The sequence below is a fragment of the Gopherus flavomarginatus genome, chromosome 2, assembly GCF_025201925.1.
Source record: "Gopherus flavomarginatus isolate rGopFla2 chromosome 2, rGopFla2.mat.asm, whole genome shotgun sequence".
Taxonomy (NCBI): domain Eukaryota; kingdom Metazoa; phylum Chordata; order Testudines; family Testudinidae; genus Gopherus; species Gopherus flavomarginatus.
In genome coordinates, this window is record NC_066618.1 from 238422328 (window position 1) to 238442137 (window position 19810).

Consider the following 19810-nt stretch of genomic DNA (forward strand, 5'->3'; position numbering starts at 1 on the left):
TTGAGATGTTTACATAAACACGAAGGGAAACTATAGTTATGTCCACAAATACTACAGATCTTCCTTGAGTAAGCTCTGCCCCCCTGCAAAGCCCACCACTTCTGCTTCCTCAATTGCAGTGGTTGGCCAGAGCTATTTTTGAAGCCTTAAGTAGTGTCTTGTGTTGGCCATCTGCTCAGGGTGAATGTGATATACCAGGGTGCTACCCACAGGGGCAGCTCTTATGTTTTTTGCCGCCCCAAGCACGGCAGGCAGGTGGCTTTCGGCAGCGTTTCTGCGGCAGGTCTGCTGGTAACGTGGATTTGGCAGTGTGCCTGCAGGAGGTCCACTGGTGCTGGCCATCGGCATCCCAGCCGCCGAAGCCGCGAGACTGGCGGACCTCCCGCAGGTGCGCCGCCAGACGCCACCTGCCTGCTGCCCTCACAGCGATCGGCAGGCTGCCCTCCACGGCTTACCACCCCAGGCACGCGCTTGCTGCGCTGTTGCCTGGAGCTGCCCCTGGCTACCGAGACTTGTTGAGCAGCTTTGTCATCCCTGCCCTGTAACCTGGAGTGCCTTTTAATGCCTCCTCCAACCTGGACTGCTCAGAAACAGCCACCAGCAGGAAGGTCACTCCCAGATGTATTTGTGTAACTGGTCACACCCTGTCTCTCACTAGTCTTGGTTATGCTGCAGAGTGATCCCAACAAACTCCCAATTACTGAATTTCCCACCAGACTCTCCTGGACAGTCCAAATGTATTCAATCTCATTCCTTTAAGGGAATACAATGGTTAACTACCTTAAAAAGTTACCCAGACATTTTAATATAAACTCACTGGATTAGATAAACCAAGTTTATTAACTACAAAGAGATATATTTTAAGTGAGTACTAGTAATGAGGCATAAAAATCAAATTATTACAAGAAAAATAAAGATAAAACACTTTCTAATGCTTAATTTAATAAACTATATTAGATTCAAGCATAGTTTCTCAACACATACTTCCAGCAGCATTACTGACCAAACTCTTCAGATCAGAACACTGCTGCTAACATCCAACAGTTGTTGCCGTTGCCTTTTAAGGTGCAGAGAATACATTGGGCAGGGGAAGAGAGGGGTGTATTGGAGTGTTTGCCCTGCCTTTTTATAGTGTTTTAGTCCCTCTTTGAAAAGCATTTCCAGCTGAGAACCAGGAGACAGGCAGTCTACTGGTGGAAGGCTGTTCCCTGCTGGGCTTTTTCACTGTGTGAGCTCTCTCTGTTTTCTCCTTTCCCCTTTTCTGGTTGATGACTCTGTTTACTGTGTTAATGCCAATTAAGAGAAGCATACACTTTGTTCAAAACACATCTATTTGACCAGTTTGGTGATATGTGAGTCTGCACGTGTATTTTTAACATCAAGCAGAGAAAATTTATAACTTAATGCATAAAGTTGTTACACACATTTTACCATATCACTGATCATCACATTACGAGTTTTCTAATGAGACTACATGAGGCATTCCTTATACAAAGATTATTACAATAGTGTGTGAGGTTTGAACACAGGGGTGAATTCCATCACAATGAATTTCTGTGGAGATGAGATGGAAGGAAGCAAACTAGACAGACGTACAAACTGGACTAGCAATCTTCAGTCTAAACCACATTTAGCTGGAAGGTGCTACATGTGTAAGGTCTTAGTAAAAATATATTTTTTTAAATTAAAAAATTTGTAAATATTTATGAGTGTTTAGACTAAGTCACTTTTCCTGATTGTGCTGCATCCTGTGAAAATCATACTGTGGGATCTGTGGATCTGGATGCAGAGAATAGGAAATAGGCACTTCTGGTGCAGAGCTTAACTCTAGGTCCATGATGACTGACTGGTCTGGTTCCACCTCCTCAAGTTTGTAGGGGACCTGAAGATCCAGTGAAGAATCTGTGGACCTGGATACTTGGAGAAAGGAGAATTTAAAGTAAAAAACAACATATATGATTTTTGATTACTTATTAATGTGTTTGTATAACATTGATGTGCCTAATGTACAATATAGACCAAACAAATAAGAGTGCAAGCAGCCTTCCCCAAAGAGCTTACAAAATATGATCCCAGTCCTGAAAACACTTATGCATATGAGTAGTTCCATTGTTTTTACTCAAATTAAGAACTAGCATAAGCGTCTGCACAGATCAGGGCCTAAATTAGAAAACAAATGAAATGACAACATTAATCTAAATGTTAATCTATGTAATGCAATTTCACTCTGTGTAAAAACTTGTGACTGACTGGTTGTACTGCCCTTCCCCTTAAGGCATTGTTTAGTTAATGCACAGAAATATTGTGTGATTTTTTTTCCTATGGTGGGTATAACTCTATACTACACAAAAACCTTAGAATTTTTGCTAAAGAATGGCACACTTTTCTGACTCTTCAAGTTCTAAAAGTCACAAAATAGTTCATTGTCTCAAAATACTGGAACATTATTATTAGAAAATTTACAGTAACAACATAATACTGTATTTCTTTCTGAGCAAGGGATTTTCCATTTTAAAGGGGAAGTCAGACAAAAATATTTCCGAAAGTTACATTGTTTGTAATGTTATAGAAGAAGGCAATATTTGTCTTTGCTTAGTTTCTTGGTGCCTGGTTTCACTTTTGACAGGTATGATGTCTTTATTATATATGTTTTATCCTTACTTATTTTATTATTACAGCATTCTTGAGCTCTGACCCTAATTCCTATGATTTATATTAATATAGTCTAACATTCTGATGAAAGAGCATAGAGCTTCATTGGAAGATGAGACCAGATCTTCTGAAAATGAAGGAAGTTGCCCTTATTTACCTTGATAGGAGTGGTGGCCTTCAGAAATTTGTGGATGATTGCAAACGATATAATGGTACTGTTTGTTCAGTAAACCTTCTATTAATATTGACAGACCAAACAAAGTTGGTTTAAAGAAAAATATACCTTATTTCTATATTTTGTGCTCTGAGACACTTGCATATTGAGTCTCTGCTCTTACAGACTCAAAGCAAAGTTATGCTGTCTATCGATTCATTATTTTGATAAATCCTTCTGATATTGCTGAGTTGGATGCAGCTCTTGGCAATCAGATTCTGCACAAACCGATGAAAGCTGCACAGATTTTTCAGTCGGTAAGTGAATTTGTATGTTTACAGACGCAGAAATGTATTCAACATTTTAAACCAAATTTTTCTTTGCAAAATCATTTTATTTTTTAATTACAGGTCTGTTTCATAGCTATTAAAACACTGTCATTAATTGAACAATTACAGACAGAGGCCCAGGTGAGTTTAAACTTTTTACCAGCTTAGATAAAAATAAAGTAATTTTCAAACAATATTAAGTTGTATTTAGAGATCTTTTTGGTGTTAATTTTTCAGCTTTAATTTTCATTTTCATTCAACAGTCCTATCAATCTAAACAAAAAATAGTTGGAATTTCTTAGCCATACATACTCTGGGTATGAGAAGGTGGATATATATGACTATGAGCTATTTTCACCTTATTTGGCACGTCCCTGGAACATGTTTTTGTAACCGTGGACCACACTGGGTTTTGTATATGAGTATTTATACTAAACATTTCAAATAAAAAAGATTTTTGTTTTAATGCAACCCTTTTTCTCTTATGAGATTAATATAGTGTTGAAACCAACACACTTGCCTCCTCTGCCAAGTTATGTTCTCAGCCTTTGTGAGTTTCCACTTGATTACATATCTCAGAGATTTTATATGTCAGAGGGAATAGTGATTGCAATGGGAACTGTAACGAAATACACACAAGGAGCAAGATTCCTTTGTTCTGAGGAAACCTGTCCATTTTCTGAAGGTAAGAAAAAAAATGTAAAATGAGAAAAGTTCTAGATTCAGAAGGTTCTCTGATTAGCCCATTAACTCAAACTCATTATTTACATTAAAATCTAGACAAACTTGGCATTTTCCTGTACAGATTTTTATATAATTTACACAAAGGAACTGCATATCCAGGATGCATTTTGATGTAGTGAGAACATCACAACTTTCTGATTTATTCTGGTCAGTGGCCAGATTTACACTACAAAAGGTTTGCCTGTATACCGGCAAACTCCACCCCCCACACGCACACATCCCCTAAGTAGAGACATCTTATACTGGCAAGTTCTTTTGCCGATATAGCTTATAACAGTTCCCTGAACAAAATAAGCCATACTGATTAAAGAACATTTTTGCCAGCAAACTGTATGTACACTAGGGCTTTTTGCCTGTTTAAAAATGTTGTAAAGACTCATACTCTAACCAATGTTCTTATACCAGCAAAAGTTTCTAGAGAAGACTTGGCCAGTATCAGACTCCTGCCTATACAGCAGGAGTAGACTGGACTAATTCCTTCACAGCAGTCTAGGACTTTTTAACTTTAATAACTTCTTTGATTTCTATGAGACTATTCTCCCCTGCATAAAATTACTCTGGTGCTAAAGCTTTTGCAGGATTAACTCCTAAAATTGTTTTTCACAGTCATAGTGACTGTGAAGGTATAAAAAAGAAGCTAAGTCCCAATGTTAGAATATTTATTTTAGAAAACACATTGTAATTGTTTTTAATCAAGAAGACATATATTTATAATAATAAACACAGAGACCTCATATCGTTTTGAATGGAGCACATAGAGACATACCATCTCTCTGACTGCTTCTCACAAAACCAGGCTAACATGATGAGGTTAAGAATCTGTAATAAGCAATTCTGCCATCCAGTGGTAAAACTACCACCCAGGGGTGGCCAAACTGTGGTTCACGAGCCACATGCGGCTCTTTTACCATTAAATGTGGCTTGCAAATCCCCCTCTTCATTCTTCGCCTACCAGATTGGGAGGGGGCTGCTCAGGACCTCTGCCATGCAGTGGGGTGGTGGGGTAGGGACTTCTGTCCAGCGGGGCGGGGGGGGGTCTCAGGGCATCAGCCCTGCAGGGCACACCTGCCGGGGTTTGGGGCTTCAACAGGAGTGGGGTTGAAGCTCTGAGTCCCAGCTCCCAGCAGGTGTGCCCCAGCTCTCAAATTTCTGATGATTGTTGTATGTGGCTCGGAGGGCCAGTACACCATAATTGTTGGTTTTTATTTGGTGGCAGGGAGAGAGACTCTCAAGTCATGAGAGAAACAGAACATTCAATAAAGCTGTTCATCTTAAGAACAGAAAAATATGACACTTGAGAACTCCTGATTCTCAATTCAATGCTTTACTCACTCTGCCACTCTGGTTGGGGGATTAAAATGAAAGCTGTGGTCAATTTTTTAAGAGCCAGGAAGTTTTGAGAGCTTATACTTGTTACCATATAGTAAACTGGAATAAACTGCATTTAAAGCCAATTATATATTTTAAGTAAAGTCCATTACAAATTATTATGACTAAATATGAAGAAATATTTGACTATATAGTCTATGTAATGCTTTCTATTAGGGTTTAATTATATAAGAGTGCATATCCCTGGAGCTACAGAGTCTGCAACAGTGAGGAATGATTTTGTATGCAATTTATGTGCTTCACCACTGCGAGAAGACATGAAATTTAGAGTACTTGGTGGTAAGAATTATGTAGTTTTAATTTTAGTTCTAAATTATCTTTCTACTTTTGATACATTTTTATTTACTTAGCTTATCCTTTAAAGCATAAAGTACCACTCTTAAGAAATATAACATTCTACACTTGTTTATTTTGTAAGATAAACAGCTAGTTGAAATGGTAGATGCAAAATCTCTGAGTGCTTTCCAAGGATATTCCAACAATAGACCACATTTCAGGATTCAGTCTTTTACAGTTTTCCTAAGAGGTGAGTAGGCTGTGTATTCATCTATCCTAATATAATGATAAAACTGAATGAGATCTATCTATTTAAACAAAAATGTTTTAGAAATGAATGGGATTCTGAAAAACAGCTTTTTAGAACAAATCCTTACAGTTTCCTTATATATTCATTTCTCTGGACAAAATGGTGAAAATAATGATAGTTTATATTTAGTTGATTATGTCATTTTTATTTGAAAAGAAATCCCATGTTGTTAGCCAGGCAATTAAAAACAACACGACAAAACATTGGTTCATCCATATTTATTTTGATGTGTTATTTCTAGGGCCCTACGTAATTTATGGCCATGAAAAACGCATCACAGACCATGAGATCTGGTCTTCCCCCATAAAAGCTGGTCTTTTTTGTGCTTTTATCCTGTACTATTACTGATTTTACAGAGGAGACCAGAGTTTCTCAAATTGGGGGTCCTGACCGGGGGTGGGGGTGGGGGGTCACAAGGTTGTTTTAGGGGAGATTGTGGAATTGCCACCCTTACTTCTGTGCTGCCTTCAGAGCTTGGCGGGCGGAGAGTGGCGGCGGTTGGCTGGGTGCCCAGCTCTGAAGGTAATGCCCCGCCAGTAGCAGCACAGAAGTAAGGGTAGCAAATGCCATACCATGCCATCTTTACTTCTGTGCTGCTGCTGGCGGCAGCTCTTCCTTCAGAGCTGGGCAGATGGAGAGCGGCGGCTGCTGGCTGGGAGCCCAGCTCTGAAGGTTGCACAACTGTCTGCAGCAGCGCAGAAGTAAGGGTAGCAGTATCGCAACCCCCCTCACCACCACTCCCCACACACACACTAACCTTGCGACCCCCCCACAACTCTTTTTTGAGTCAGGACCCCTACAATTACAACACCATGAAATTTCAGATTTAAATAGCTGAAATCATGAAGATTGTTCTCCTAGGACCGTGAAATTGACCAAAATGGCAGGGCCCTAGTTACTCAATTAAAATGTCTTCGCCAGTTCAGCATTATCTCACTTTCTGTGTAACTTGTTTCTTCCTCCTTCCTCTGGTTATATTGTTTTGCAGTGGCTTAACATTTTTTGTAACATCTTTCCTCAGTGTAGCCATTTTCCTTATTTTTTCGTGATCTCTGGCTTCTGAGGTTTCCAACTTCCATTGCAAATAATACAGTATTCGGAATGTGAAAATTCAACCACAGGCTCCAAAAAACTAACCTCGTTTTATGACAAAATATTTTTGTAGTATTGTAACCCCTTTCCATTTTTAAAAAATCGTTAGTTTTGCTTTGGTGCTTGCTATTTAATATGTTTATAAAATTCATCTATTTATTTATATTTATTGAAAATTGTGTATTGATCCATTTACTCCAAAATAACAAGCAGCAAAACTAAATAGTGATGTTGTATGTGTATTATTACAAAGTAAAGCCTTTGGGCTGAATCCTGTGAGGTAATGTGAGCCCTCAATTTCCATCAGCTTCAGTGGGCACTGACAGGACATAGCATCTCACAGCTCAGGCCCGTACTAGGTTGCACATAACTTACATTACAAACTTTACTAAAAACAGTACAGGTTTTGAATGACATGAACAGAAATTTGAAAGTTTCCAAATATGTTTTTGCATTTTCTTTTAATCTATTTATTCTAGGGCCTTGCTTCTGAAGAAGCATTCTGTGTAAGCTTGAAAGCTTGACTCTCTCACCAACATAAGTTGATCCAATAAAAGATATTACCTCACCAACCTTGCCTTTCTAATCTTCCTTTACTAAGGCATTTTGCCATCCCATTTACTTGACAATAAGTGATCACAAGAACGCTGCAAATCTCAGAGCAGAGATCAGAGAGTACAAACATTCTCCTTCGTGTTTCAATTCAAAACTAACTGCATTATCCATTTTCTCAACAGAAAATCATCCAGTGGCTCATCTCACTCACTTTCCTCACCTGCTGCCCTAAAATGTTATAAATTGTCTACATGCATAGTTCTATTCCCATTCTTTAAGGCTGCATTGAATCAAACTGTTTTGTGCTGCTTCCCCTAAATTATATTTTCTAATGTGAACTACTAGTTTAACATATAAAAATACTTTATAATCTTAAAGTTTGGGATTTTCTAATAAATCCCTATATTTCCATGTGTATTAATTTTTTTCTAGATGAATTGTCGAACAAAATGAAAATAGGAAACAGGTATAGATTTATAGGCATTCCAGCCTGTATACAAAACTGCTCACAAGTTACAGTCTGTATAGAAGTCAGCAGTATACAGCTCTGTAGTCCAGAAGGTAAGACAGCTGAACAGTAAATTAAAATGATTAAAAATAGATGTTTTTATTAGATCAAAGGCTTGACAGTTAGTGCAGTCTGCTAGTACATGGAGATCCAGGTTTGGAAGCCACTTTGGTACTTTCACTCCAGTAATCCTAAGTATGGGCTTGTCCCACTTTGTTTTTTGCCCTGATATTGCTGTCACCTAAGAAACACACACAATATTATTGTCCACTTCTTTATTTAGGAAAGTGCAGAACATTATTTATTGATGTGCTTTTCCCCTATCCTCTTATTTCTAAGCTCTGCTTTTCATTAGAGGGTATTGTTTCAGTTCAGACCAATGGCAACTGCAACTGGATTTTGCCTCAGGCTTCCTGTCTCCAGCTGTGGCTTTTCTTGGTTGGAGACCTTTGTCTCACTACCTTCTAATGGGTATTTCAAGGCTGCACAGTCCTCTGCCTTCACTGTATTATTCCCATCAAAGACAGGCTGCCCAGGCACATCTGCTTGCTTTCTCTTCAGAGATGGTTAACAGTGTGACTGCCCACAGTTGTAAGTTACCACACAGTTCTTTCTAAGTCTGTTTTATTAAGATAAAAAGCATTACAGAGAAAACATATAAAAAACAATAAAAGAATCTACATGCATTCCAATAAGCTTACTAGAGATCACTTCATCCCTAATATGCTCTGTGGCAGAGACAGTCCTTCAATACCTCACGAAAGAGGTTTCCTTGTGGTTTCAAGTTCATTATAGCTTTAGCTCAGAACAAACATACAGTCTTACAGGGCATCAGTAGGCTGCATTCTTCCAATCCTCCCATAAGGATTGGGGCCTGTCTGTTTGCTGGATCTGGAAGAAGGCACTGAGCCTGTTTAAAACCAGGCTATTTAACCAAAAATCTTTTCTTTTTCTGTTGGTCCCTGGAGGGGACTAATAACTGAAGGAATTACCTCTCCCTCCTCCTAGAGGAGTTACATACAACTCCACAATAACACATACAGAATTGCATTTTTAATACAATGACCCCCAAAGGTATGAATCCTAACTCAGTAAGATTTAACTAAATTCAATAAAGATTACCTTAATTCCATAAAGTTTGTCCAGGATGATGCAAATATTGTCAGTCTGTCACAGGTATATTTAGATTGTATCTTAGATGGCCATACAATTTCAATTCATGTACTTGCTCTCTTACTCAATATGTACTAGTGGACACAGTGTCCTTTACCTGTTTAATAGTAGTAAAACTAACATTTTAAGCTGTTCACAGTCTGAATTTTTGTTACCCTAAAATAAATTCCAAACATACCTTGTTTTTAATTATTTCTTCTGATAATAGGATCTACCTAATGCTGATTTGTTTTAATAATATGAATAGCTCTGTTTAAAAGTGTTGATTAAGATATCCTCTGTTTATATTAGGTACTTCTTGTATCAGTGAGAATTTTAAGTATCTGCTCTCCTTGACTTCAAGTTCATGTTGGAGGTTTACAGCCATACTTGCCAACATCTTTGCTTCTCAAGTTGTCCCACCAGGCACTTACAATACTCTTAAACTGTCCATACTGTTGAGTCTGGTCCAGACATGTGACAGAGACAGAGAGACAGCAGATTACCTGGATCTTTTGATTGTGACCAGTGACACCCTAATAGCAGATAGGTAAACTGACACCTGTATTTTTTTTACAAGTACATTTGACTTTATATAAAAGATTTGCCAAGTTTTTATATAGAGAGGCTTGGTATGTTCTCAAAAGGAAAACAGAGTTCACACTTTAAAGTGTAGCCTGGGGTTTTACTCAGCAAAATAACCTTTTTTTTTTTTTATAAAGGTTTTACTTTTTTGATTTCTGAACTCTACTCTCCTTTGTTATCTGTGTGCCAGGTATTCATTATTATACTGCTGAGAGAGAAGCAAACTATGTGATGGTCATGTGGGGCATGTGTGATCTAGTGGCATTAACTGACCTGCTGCTTCTGTCTATGGTGAAATTTAAGGCTTTGCTTTTAACGAGTAAAGCATTTAATGATCAATCTTCTAATTAACTTACCGAATTTCTAACAGCAGTCCTGTTTAGCACAGACCTAACTATAGTCCTTCTAAAGTTGCTATTGAAAGGACTACAATCTGTGTTTACAAAAGCAAAGATTTTCCCCTCTCAAGCCTTAAGTCACTCTGATATAGCACTTTAGTTTTTTCTAAACCAGCTATTTTTTTCAAAAATGTCACACTGTTGTGACCTTCAGTTCAGCTCCCATCAATGATTAACAAGGTCCAAATGGCTGCTGGTATTTTTATCACTGTGTTGTTTGGACTAAGGTTGCCAGGTGTCCAGTTCTTGACGCCCAGTCGAAAGCGGCTCCAGTCAGCAGTACTGACCTGGTTGGCGGTGCAGCGGAGCTAAGGCAGGCTCCCTGCCTGCTGTGGCTCCTGGAAGTGACCGGCATATCCCTGCAGCCCCTGGGAGCAGGTGTGATCAGAGAAGCGCCACATGCTGCCTCCGCCCTGAGCTCCGCCTCCACAGCTCCCATTGGCAGGGAACAGTGGCCAATAGGAGCTGCAGGGGCAGCACCTTCCCGTGTGGGCAATGTGCACTGTGCAGAGCCAGCTGGCCATGTCTCCACCTAGGGTCCGGACATGGTGGCTGTTCCCAGGAGCTGTGCAGAGCCACAGCAGGCAGGGAGCCTGCCTTAGCAGCGCTGCGCCACTGGCCAGGAGCTGCCTGAGGTAAACGCTGTCCAGCCAGAGCCCACAATCTAACCCCCCTGCCCCAAGTAAGAACCCCCTCCTGCACCTAACTCCGAGCCTGCACCCCCACACTTTGCCCCAAGTTGGAATCCCCTCCCACACCCAAACTCCCTCCCAAAGTCTGCACCCAACCCTTTGCCCCAGCCCTGAGCCTCCTCCTGCACTCCGCACCCCTCATCCCCAGCCCCACCTCACAGCCCACCCCCTCAGCAGGAGCCCACACCCCAACCCCCAGCTTGCTCCTGCACTCTGAACCCCTTGGCTCCAGCCTGGAGCCCCCTCATGCACCTCAAACTCCTCAGCACCACCCCTTGCCCCCCTCCCACATCCCAAAGCCCTGCCGCAGCCCAATTAAAGTGAGTGAAGTGGGGGAGAGTGAGCGATGGAGGGAGAGAGGCTGGAATGAGGGGGGGGCAGGGCCTCAGAGAAGGGGCAGGGCAAGGGTGTTCAGCTTTGTGCAATTAGAAAGTTGGCAACCTTAGTTTTGACCTGAGTGGGTATAGTTGGCAGTGGTAAAAACACTGATGACTGTGCACCCACACCAGTGCACCCACTCTTGATAAAGATGGTGGAGCTGAACTGATGGTAGCAATTATGGGAAATCTTTGATGGGAAAAAAAAAGTTACTTTAGTATTCATCCATAATATGAATACAACTTTTCTACTGTGCATGTTTGACACAATTTTAAATCTCTATTCCTGCTCCCCCCACCAAAAAAACAAACCCATTACTTCATTATGCTTCCTCAAAAAGGCCTACTAACATGGCAAGTGTGAACTACTCTGTTTTCAGCCATTTGAGTTTTGACTGCAACAAAGATCAGGAACATATTCAGGCAATGGGAGAAATGCTTTCCTCACTATCCCACTTTTTCCACAAATTATTAACTGAACATGTTTAGCTCAAATTTTTAAAAAATTACCTTGGCTGGAAGCAAAGCATGAAAAGACTAAAACAAATTTTTTTTTCAAAAGTTATGAACTGAAAAAGAGGTGAGAATGGAAACACCTGCTTAACAATACGTTGCACCCTATGAATGCTTAGTTATTGTTATCTATAGGGTCTTAGAAGTACACATAGCACTTTACAATTTGCCCCTCAGGCCTTTACTATTTACAGTAACTTACAAAAATATATATAAGATAACAAAGTACCTTACAAATCTCATCTCAGATACTTACATTGTCCCTTTTACTGTAAACTCTTAAGCATTGGCCAATATTTAAATGCCTTTAATCCTCAGAACATTCCTGTGAGGAGGGAAGTACTATTATCCCCATTTTGCTGTTGGAAAATTGAGGCACAGAGAGACTAAGAACTAGATTGCTAAACTTATTTAGGTGCCTGAATACCTTAAAAAATCAGGGTGTTAATTGACTTGTCTAAAGTCACACAGGAAATTTTTGGCTGAGCACGAATTTGAACCTGGGTCCCCAACCAATACTCTAACCACTGGACCATCCTTCTTCTCAGACTCTCCTGTCTCTCATGCTTTAGTATGCTGAGCTTTGCCTGGCTCAGATGCCATTAGACTGTCAAGATGGTGGCACCCTGCATCATATGTATGTTGTCATACCATGTCATTTATTAATACTGGGACAAAGCCCACCTCCACCATTTGCAAGCATGAGCAATAGAATCAATGTGGTTCCACTGCATGTGGGAGGCAACATTTGGGCTGCCCACTCTGCATGCCCTAGAACACAGTTCAGTAGGGGAGGTTCCTGCACCCATGCCTCAGAGTGTTTGGGTCCACTACTGTGTAGATCCACACACCTGTCCTCAGTCACCATACATGAGGCAAAATGGTCACTAGAGGCTTAATCCTGCACTCTTTAATGTCAATGGTAAAACTTCTAGTGCCTTAAATGGGGCACAATCAGGCACTAGTAATGGGGGAAGATAATTCAATTTCGCCTCTGACCCAATTCCAAATTTTGCCTTGTATGCTAGACCAATTTAAGAATATTAAATTAGAATACCGCTGGACGTCATGCTTCTTCATGTAGTTAGTGCTACTAGAGGGAAACTATTAAAGATAAATAGGAGCAACTATTTCAAATAGTGCCCCTTTTTTGGTTGTGTATAAGAAACCCTGGGTTTCACCTTAGTATTCAGAAATATTTTATACTCCTATAAAAGTATTTTAATTGTTTTCTTTTTAAGTGCTCTATCTTAAGTCAAATGAAGTTCCAATGTGTGCGCTTTTAATACCAATTTTAAAAATACAATTAGTTGTTGTAAAAGGAAAATAATTTAACTACATTTTTTGCAGGTGTTACAAATTGCTGACAATTATTTTTATCCTAGGCTTTTGAATTACAGTGTTTGTCTTGTAGCCCGTGGCATACGGCACCCGGCATCTAATGACATTTTTCCTACTGTGTCCAAAGATAAGCATGGAACTGGAACTGCTAGCATTCAGGCGTGCAGTGCTCTGCTGGCCAAAGGTGGTATCTGCTTCATAGGAGATTTGTTATCACATAAAAAGGATAAACTTGAACTTCTGCAGTCAGGTAACCAGTACAAAGCCACTCTGCATCCACTGGGCAATCAGAAGAGAGGAGAAATCAGTGCTAGAGGAGAGACAAGTAGAGCGAGGGCTAGGCACTGGGAGAGATGGGACCACGCGGCTTCGAGGAAGCTAGTTTCTACAATTTGTCCAGGGGCCTTTAAATCCTAACTGCAACCCTACTCTCATGCACTCTTAGGGATGTTATAATTTCTCCCTAACTGCTGAGAAAGTCACCTTCTCTGTCATCAGAAAACCTCGTATATGCCATAAGAGAGAGAGAAAAGCAAGTGGATATTAACAGTACTGGGGAAGAATAGTGAGATTTTTACATGAATGGATCTTAAAGCAAGGCATAATAGGATCGCAGACTTACTAGGGCAGAAGAGGTACCTACTACATTAACTACTTAAATTATAGAAAACTGCTTATGCAGGATACAAGTCCTGGCAATGGAGAGCCCTCAAATTATATTTAGGAGTTCATGCAAACTAAGCACATTTTAGCATGGTGTGACAAGTTTTAGAGAGAGAGCCTATTTTTGAAGATGGAGCACTCCTTTGTCTGTATCACAGCTATAGTAGTTTAAACAAAGCAAAACAACATAATCCGCTCTGTGTTTTGTTTAATTTACATACAGACCAAGGGTGGTTAGCCCTGGTTACTTTACCAATAAACTGCAAGCCTTACACAGTCTTGTATACACCCAGCTAACTGAATTGGTTTGATGTAAGTGAAAGTTTTTGCAAAGAGGACTAGATGGCATATTCTTTCCAGGGGATATGAAAATCTTTAGCTGGAGAGTACAAAGGTTCTTTATGCCTAAGCATTTTCTCCACACCCCCCCTAAATGCATTTTGATTAATTTTATATTTTTGCATCAGTTACTTTGAAGATATCCTGACTTTTCCATAAAAACTAAGTGCAGTATGTAATTGGAATTATCCTCAGACTCTGTCACTAGGATTGGAGATTTAATGTTACATTACAGTATTTTAAGTAACATGTATTGTATGACCTGATAGTGCTGGAGAGCAGAACCACTACAGTATTTATTCCTGGAAAGAAGTATGGAGAAGATGTTGACCAGCAAGTTATTCTTCCAATTCAGACCAGTTTCTGGACTTTTGTAGATGAGGATTTATCGTCCAAAAAATATGTACAAAAGGATAACACTCTAATTGGCAAGTTGGTAAGACATATACTTTGTTATGGCAAAGCTATGTAATAAGTCTGGAGATGTAGACAATTCTACATGTAAAACAATGGAGACCAACACAAAGAAGTGACATCTCCACACAAGCCACAGTGAAGTCACTTTAAAGCCCATATCTTCTAAAAATAGACCAGCTTTTCTAAACATAAAGCCTTTGTTTATTCAAAGGTTTTATGTTGCTCCTACAAGCCTCTGAATAAACAGGATCGTAGAGTGTGCGCATGTGTGACATTGGTCTAGCCTATTTTCCCCTCACAATAGTAATTTAACTCAAAATCCCTTTGCAGTTGCACACCTATCAAACAGGGCAAGAGCCTGCCATTTTCTCTACAGTATACTCAGAAGTAAATTGATTTTTTTTCTATTTGAAAAATAAGCAGTTGAGCTTCACTCACATTGCTTTGGGTTTTATTCTGTTTAGGACTTGAGCTCAATAGCAGCTAACCTTATAGATGCTTTTGGGCTTTTGATACACTGCAATGAGTTATCTTGCCAACCAGCTCTTCCTCTTTTGGATCACATCATGAAAAAAGCCATTGATCCAGAAGAAGCACTTTATACCCTCTTCCAGCAGTTCAGAACACAAGATTTTGAAGAGGTAACTAGCTGTAGTTCAGAACAAAATTGTATTTGATAATTTCATACTATTACTTGGCATGATGTGGTTTTCCTGAGATGACTTGTATACTTCCAGCCATGCAGATATTCACTTACTATTACATGCCCCCCTGTGGTCTCACTGAAGTCAATATGAGTTTTGCCATTATTTTCACTGATAAAATCAGTTTCCCATCTATGTTAGTGGGTGTTTTCTGAACATTTATCTAGTCGGGGTAGCACCCTCTTTGTATCCATTCCACAAAGCACCACCTCAGGACTTAATACTACAAAAGATTTAATCATGTTATTTCCAGAAGAACCACTTTCTGAGGGTACCGGGATGTGTGTACCTCTTCCAGGAAGGAGAATGTAGGTAGTGGAGTACAAGCAAAACACTAGTGACCATTTAATACTTTTTTAAAAATGGACAACAAAAAAGGCTGACTTATTAAAATTCACAGCAGCCTAATTGTGCAGGATGAATATACAACTCCATAGTGACCTGATGCACATTTGATACTAATACGATATTCACGTCCCTGCACCACCCAGGGCACTGCAAAATGTAAAACTTTAATTGCAACTCATCTGATTTCACCCTAAATCACAGTAAGAAATGTCTATTAGCGGGAAAAATAGCATCTTTCAAAAAGTAATGGATATGCTGACAAGCATTTTTTATCTTCTATGTACCTGGTTGCTTTTTGGGGGTTCTATACTAATTTTTAAACACTACTGCCATATCACAGGCTACCACTGGCATCAGGAGTTACACAGCTCCTTTGTTGTTCAGTCAGAGATTCTCATGGTAGCAGTGCAAGTTCCAGCAATAGCAGATGCTCAGTAAATAAGTTCAACTGGGCACTATCTGGCTGACAGCTAGTACTTAAAATTTAAACTAGAGGTAATCTGACTGTCCAGTGCAATGAAATCAGCAACAGGTATCCCAAGATAGTGACCAACAATATGGGTAACTATTTTTAAATCAATTTTTGATTAACTATTATTTGCATTCAAGGGGATAGAAATTGGGTTTTAGAAGTTTAACCCTGAAACATCATCCAAATTCAGATCTGGTACCAGCAAGTTCATTTCCAGTCACCTCATCCCCTGCCACCACAACTGAATTTGGCCCAGAGATTCATAATTATAGGCTAACAAACAGAACATGCACAACTGTAATGTCCTAAATACATGTATAGATTAAAAATAAGGATAGCATGCAAATCTGAGCATTGACAGTAACAAAACTCCTATTATGTTCAGAGTTCTAAACCCTTCTCATACGAAAATTAATGTTTTGTACACATTTGAAGTCATTTATGTACTCCTTTTAAAGAGCCAAATTATTAAACTCCATTTGTTTGCTTGGGTTTTGAAACAGTAGTGTTGGTAAATGTAATTTTTTAAAAAGTAGATCTCCAGTATGCAGTGTGGACAAGATTAGAACCTATTAGTATAGTGCATGTTTATTTCAGTACACTAGAGAATATTTATTTAAAATTATTAAGGGAGTTTCTAGCATATTTGTTTAAATTTACTAGATTAGTGAACAAATTGTTTCTACACCTGAGACATAGCCATGTTGCTGTGTAAATGGTCAATCCTTTCTAAAAATTGTGCTAATATGGAAAATATTGTCTAGATATATTAATACTATGCAACGGATTTTATCAGTAGCAAAATGAGCTTTGGGTGTAAGTTTTCAACAGTATTCCTTAAATATTTAAAATTTATGCTGTTTTTAGCTTATTGTATTTGCTACGAATTTGCATGTAGAACTCAGTTCAGAAGCAGAAAGACTCATTCATGGCTACTACCTAGCAAGTCGCAGAGTCAGAACAGATTCTATTCATGGATCAAAACTATCAACATCTGCACTGAAAATCCTGTACGTTTAAATTTTCCTAATTAAATTGCTTAACTTCGTCATGCCTCAAATTCTTCATCTGTAAAAATGGTACTAGTGCTTGCCTACTTGGGAGTTGAAGCTTTTTTTTAATTATTAAATAAAAAACATGGAGATCTTTGGATACAAGATCCTTCAAGATTTCAGTCTAGAGCAGGGGGCCATATCTGAGTATGGAAATTGCACGACAGGCCATGAATGCTCACAAAATTGGGGGTTGGGATCTGGGAGGGATGAGGGCTCTGGGGTGAGGCCAGCAATGAGAAGTTCAGTGTGTGGGAGGGGGCTCTGGGGTAGGGTCGGGTAATGAGGAGTTGCGGGTGGAGGAGAGTGCTGTGGGCTAGGACCGAGGGTCTTAGAGGGCAGAATGGGAATCAGGGCTAGGGCAGGGATGCAGGCTCCAGGTGGCGCTTACCTCAAGCACATCACAGAAGCAATGACGTGTCCCCCCTCTGGCTCCTACGTAGAGGCATGACCAGGCAGCTCCGCACACTGCCCCATCCGCAAGTGCCGCACCTGCAGCTCCCCTTGGCCAGGAACCCCAGCCAAGGGGAGCTGCACAGGTGGTGCTTGGGGCAGGGGCAGCATGCAGCACCCCCTGGCTGCCCCTAAGTGTAGGAGCCAGAGATGGGACATATCACTGGTTCCAGGAGACACACGTAACTGAGGAAGCCCCAGACCCTGCTCCCTGGCAAAAGCTCAAGGGCCAGTTGTAGGCCCCGGGCCGTAGTTTGCCCACTGTCTAGGTCCTGTACAGTAGTTTACATAGTATTTATATTTGTAGGATGTTAGAGTTCCTGAATTGATCTTGAAATAGCTCCAGAAATCTCTATTTGAATAAACTTATTTGCTCGTTTGCCAGGCATGAAAAATAATGGCTATTTAAAAGCCAAACCTCACCATTAAAGTAACTAGTACTGAAACAAATCTACAAAAATGAAGAAAGTGAGTTGATTGCTGCAGTATCCTTAGTGCTTGAGCAATGCAATAATTATGGTCCCCTACTAACTTCATACAACACGAGGGAGTTGTATAACATGCATTCTCACACTATTGTGGGACAAGTGATACACAAAACAGTTGTGTACATATTTGGCTGTGACGGAAGGAACAGTATGTAACTTCGCTCACTTGAAATCATTTGAGTACCCCGCTACTGTATTTAAACCTGTAAAACTCGGGTAGGATTTGGAAAATAAACTACATTGAAATAATGACTGCCCCTATAGTTAGCTTTTTATGTAGTCAGTGTAGTGCACACCCATGTATTTTGTGTAATATATTTTTCTAAGACGCTGGCATTTTTGTCTTCTAGGGTTTCACTGTCTAAAGCGCACACTAAGCTGAGTTTAAGGAAGAAAGTACTTGAGGAAGATGTGTTGATTGCTGTCTTGTTATTTGAATCATCTCTCACTTTAAAACATGGTAAAAATAATTATGTTTTACCAGACTGTACATTTGTTAGTTGAGTATTAGGTCTAAATGTGTAGATACTTTAATATTAGAAGTGACCAAATATAAACACAATTAAACTAGATCAAAGATGCAATCAAGTTTGAATTTAGGCATCTCAAATTTGGATATAAATACCCATTTTCTTAGCATGGAAATGGTGCTTTAACTATGAGTAAAGTACGGAAAGTTGACTGGATAGGGACAGAATGCTAAAGAACAAAACAACACTCTGAGAAGCAAGAACTATTTTGGCTGTACCTGATTTCTCAGACAACATTTACAACTTTCCTCGTACTCGAGTGGATCTACCAAAAACACTCTAGATACCATTAATATGAGGTGTCAGGAGCTTAATATTGATTCATTCAAATTTATGGCATAGTATTACATTTCAAAGGCAATAAGCACCAACCATTTTAGAATTAAATCAAATTTTTCTTCGCTATCTGTAAGTAAGTTATAACAGTAGAGGGTGATAATCCCAAGATTTCTTTTACAAACAAGATTGATTTAAGATTAGGAAAAATTCCTTCTCACCTGAGAATTTCCTGTCATGAGTCCTGATCCTGCAATGAGCTCCTTGCAGATCCCTCTGGCACTAGAAGTCATTAAAGGATCTGAGTGTCAGAACTTAATGGAATATCTTATCTGCCTCTTGGAATTTCAAGACAGATTGCTATTGAGCTGAACCAAATTCAAACCAGAAGTATAAATCTCATATCTGATACCAAATCCCCAGGAGTATTTTTTTTTTTAAATAGACAGAAAATTTGAGAACGAGGTAGAAATATTTTATAAGATGTGGTTAGTGTTCTTTTCATAAGTCATCCCTTCAAATGTCACTAAGATGAAGCAGAACAGTTAGCCAAGAGGATTTTCCAGGAGTGTATGGAATCTATTAACATAACATTTTCAATCCAATTCTTCTTTGTGTAGGTGCCTCTGTATTTTGTGTGGCTCCAAATGCAGTGTTTCCATTTGACCTCATTGATGAAAACACTCTGCAGCAAAGAGATGTTTATCTGATGCAGTGCCATCAGCAACTGTTACAGTTTATTGCCACATATGGCCCTGGAACACATGTTACTACTAGTGAAGAATAAAGAACCTATTCTGAAAGCAGAGCTTATTCCTATAGCAAAGTTTTGCGTTTTTTTTTGGAAAATGTAAAATTTAAATATTTAAAGTTTTAGAGTATTGCTACTGCAAAATGTATATGAAAGTTACTATTTTATGAAATTGCTACTCCTACAGATAAGTTTGTAGCCAACTCAAAATTAAACAATATTGCACATTAAGTTTCTCAGACTTAGCATA

General features: G+C 39.3%; 1 protein-coding gene and 1 long non-coding RNA gene across 7 annotated transcripts in view; one reads left to right on the plus strand and one right to left on the minus strand.

Moving 5' to 3' along the window:
• Nucleotides 1-414: 414 nt before the first annotated feature.
• Nucleotides 415-19810, minus strand: part of LOC127045416 (uncharacterized) — a 29326-nt gene continuing 9930 nt past the window's right edge. Inside the window, exons 7-8 of one of the 6 annotated variants that reach the window (XR_007772672.1) lie at nt 19031-19091; nt 415-1917 (exon numbers count right to left, since the gene is read on the minus strand). This is a non-coding gene — a long non-coding RNA (uncharacterized LOC127045416). Of the gene's footprint in view, nt 1918-8092; nt 8251-8272; nt 8629-12986; nt 13347-18426; nt 18452-19030; nt 19092-19810 lie in introns of those variants that run through there. The other 5 variants (XR_007772674.1, XR_007772675.1, XR_007772671.1 and 2 more) reach the window with 5 other exon arrangements.
• MCMDC2 (minichromosome maintenance domain containing 2) lies at nt 1930-19791 on the plus strand. Its single transcript, XM_050941498.1, has 14 exons — nt 1930-2864; nt 2993-3123; nt 3217-3276; nt 3625-3820; nt 5425-5547; nt 5687-5794; nt 7934-8062; nt 9474-9711; nt 13112-13317; nt 14339-14505; nt 14951-15127; nt 16878-17020; nt 18354-18463; nt 19430-19791. The coding sequence occupies exons 1-14, from the start codon at nt 2765-2767 to the stop codon at nt 19594-19596; spliced, it is 2055 nt and encodes a 684-aa protein (XP_050797455.1). The 5' UTR covers nt 1930-2764; the 3' UTR covers nt 19597-19791.

Excerpts from the sequence above, each read along its gene's own strand:
- MCMDC2 (XM_050941498.1), top strand. The coding sequence starts at position 2,765 with ATGAGACCAGATCTTCTGAAAATGAAGGAAGTTGCCCTTATTTACCTT. Across the intron at positions 2,865-2,992 it reads TGATTGCAAACGATATAATG|ACTCAAAGCAAAGTTATGCT; the intron begins GTACTGTTTGTT and ends CTGCTCTTACAG. Across the intron at positions 3,124-3,216 it reads CTGCACAGATTTTTCAGTCG|GTCTGTTTCATAGCTATTAA; the intron begins GTAAGTGAATTT and ends TTTTAATTACAG.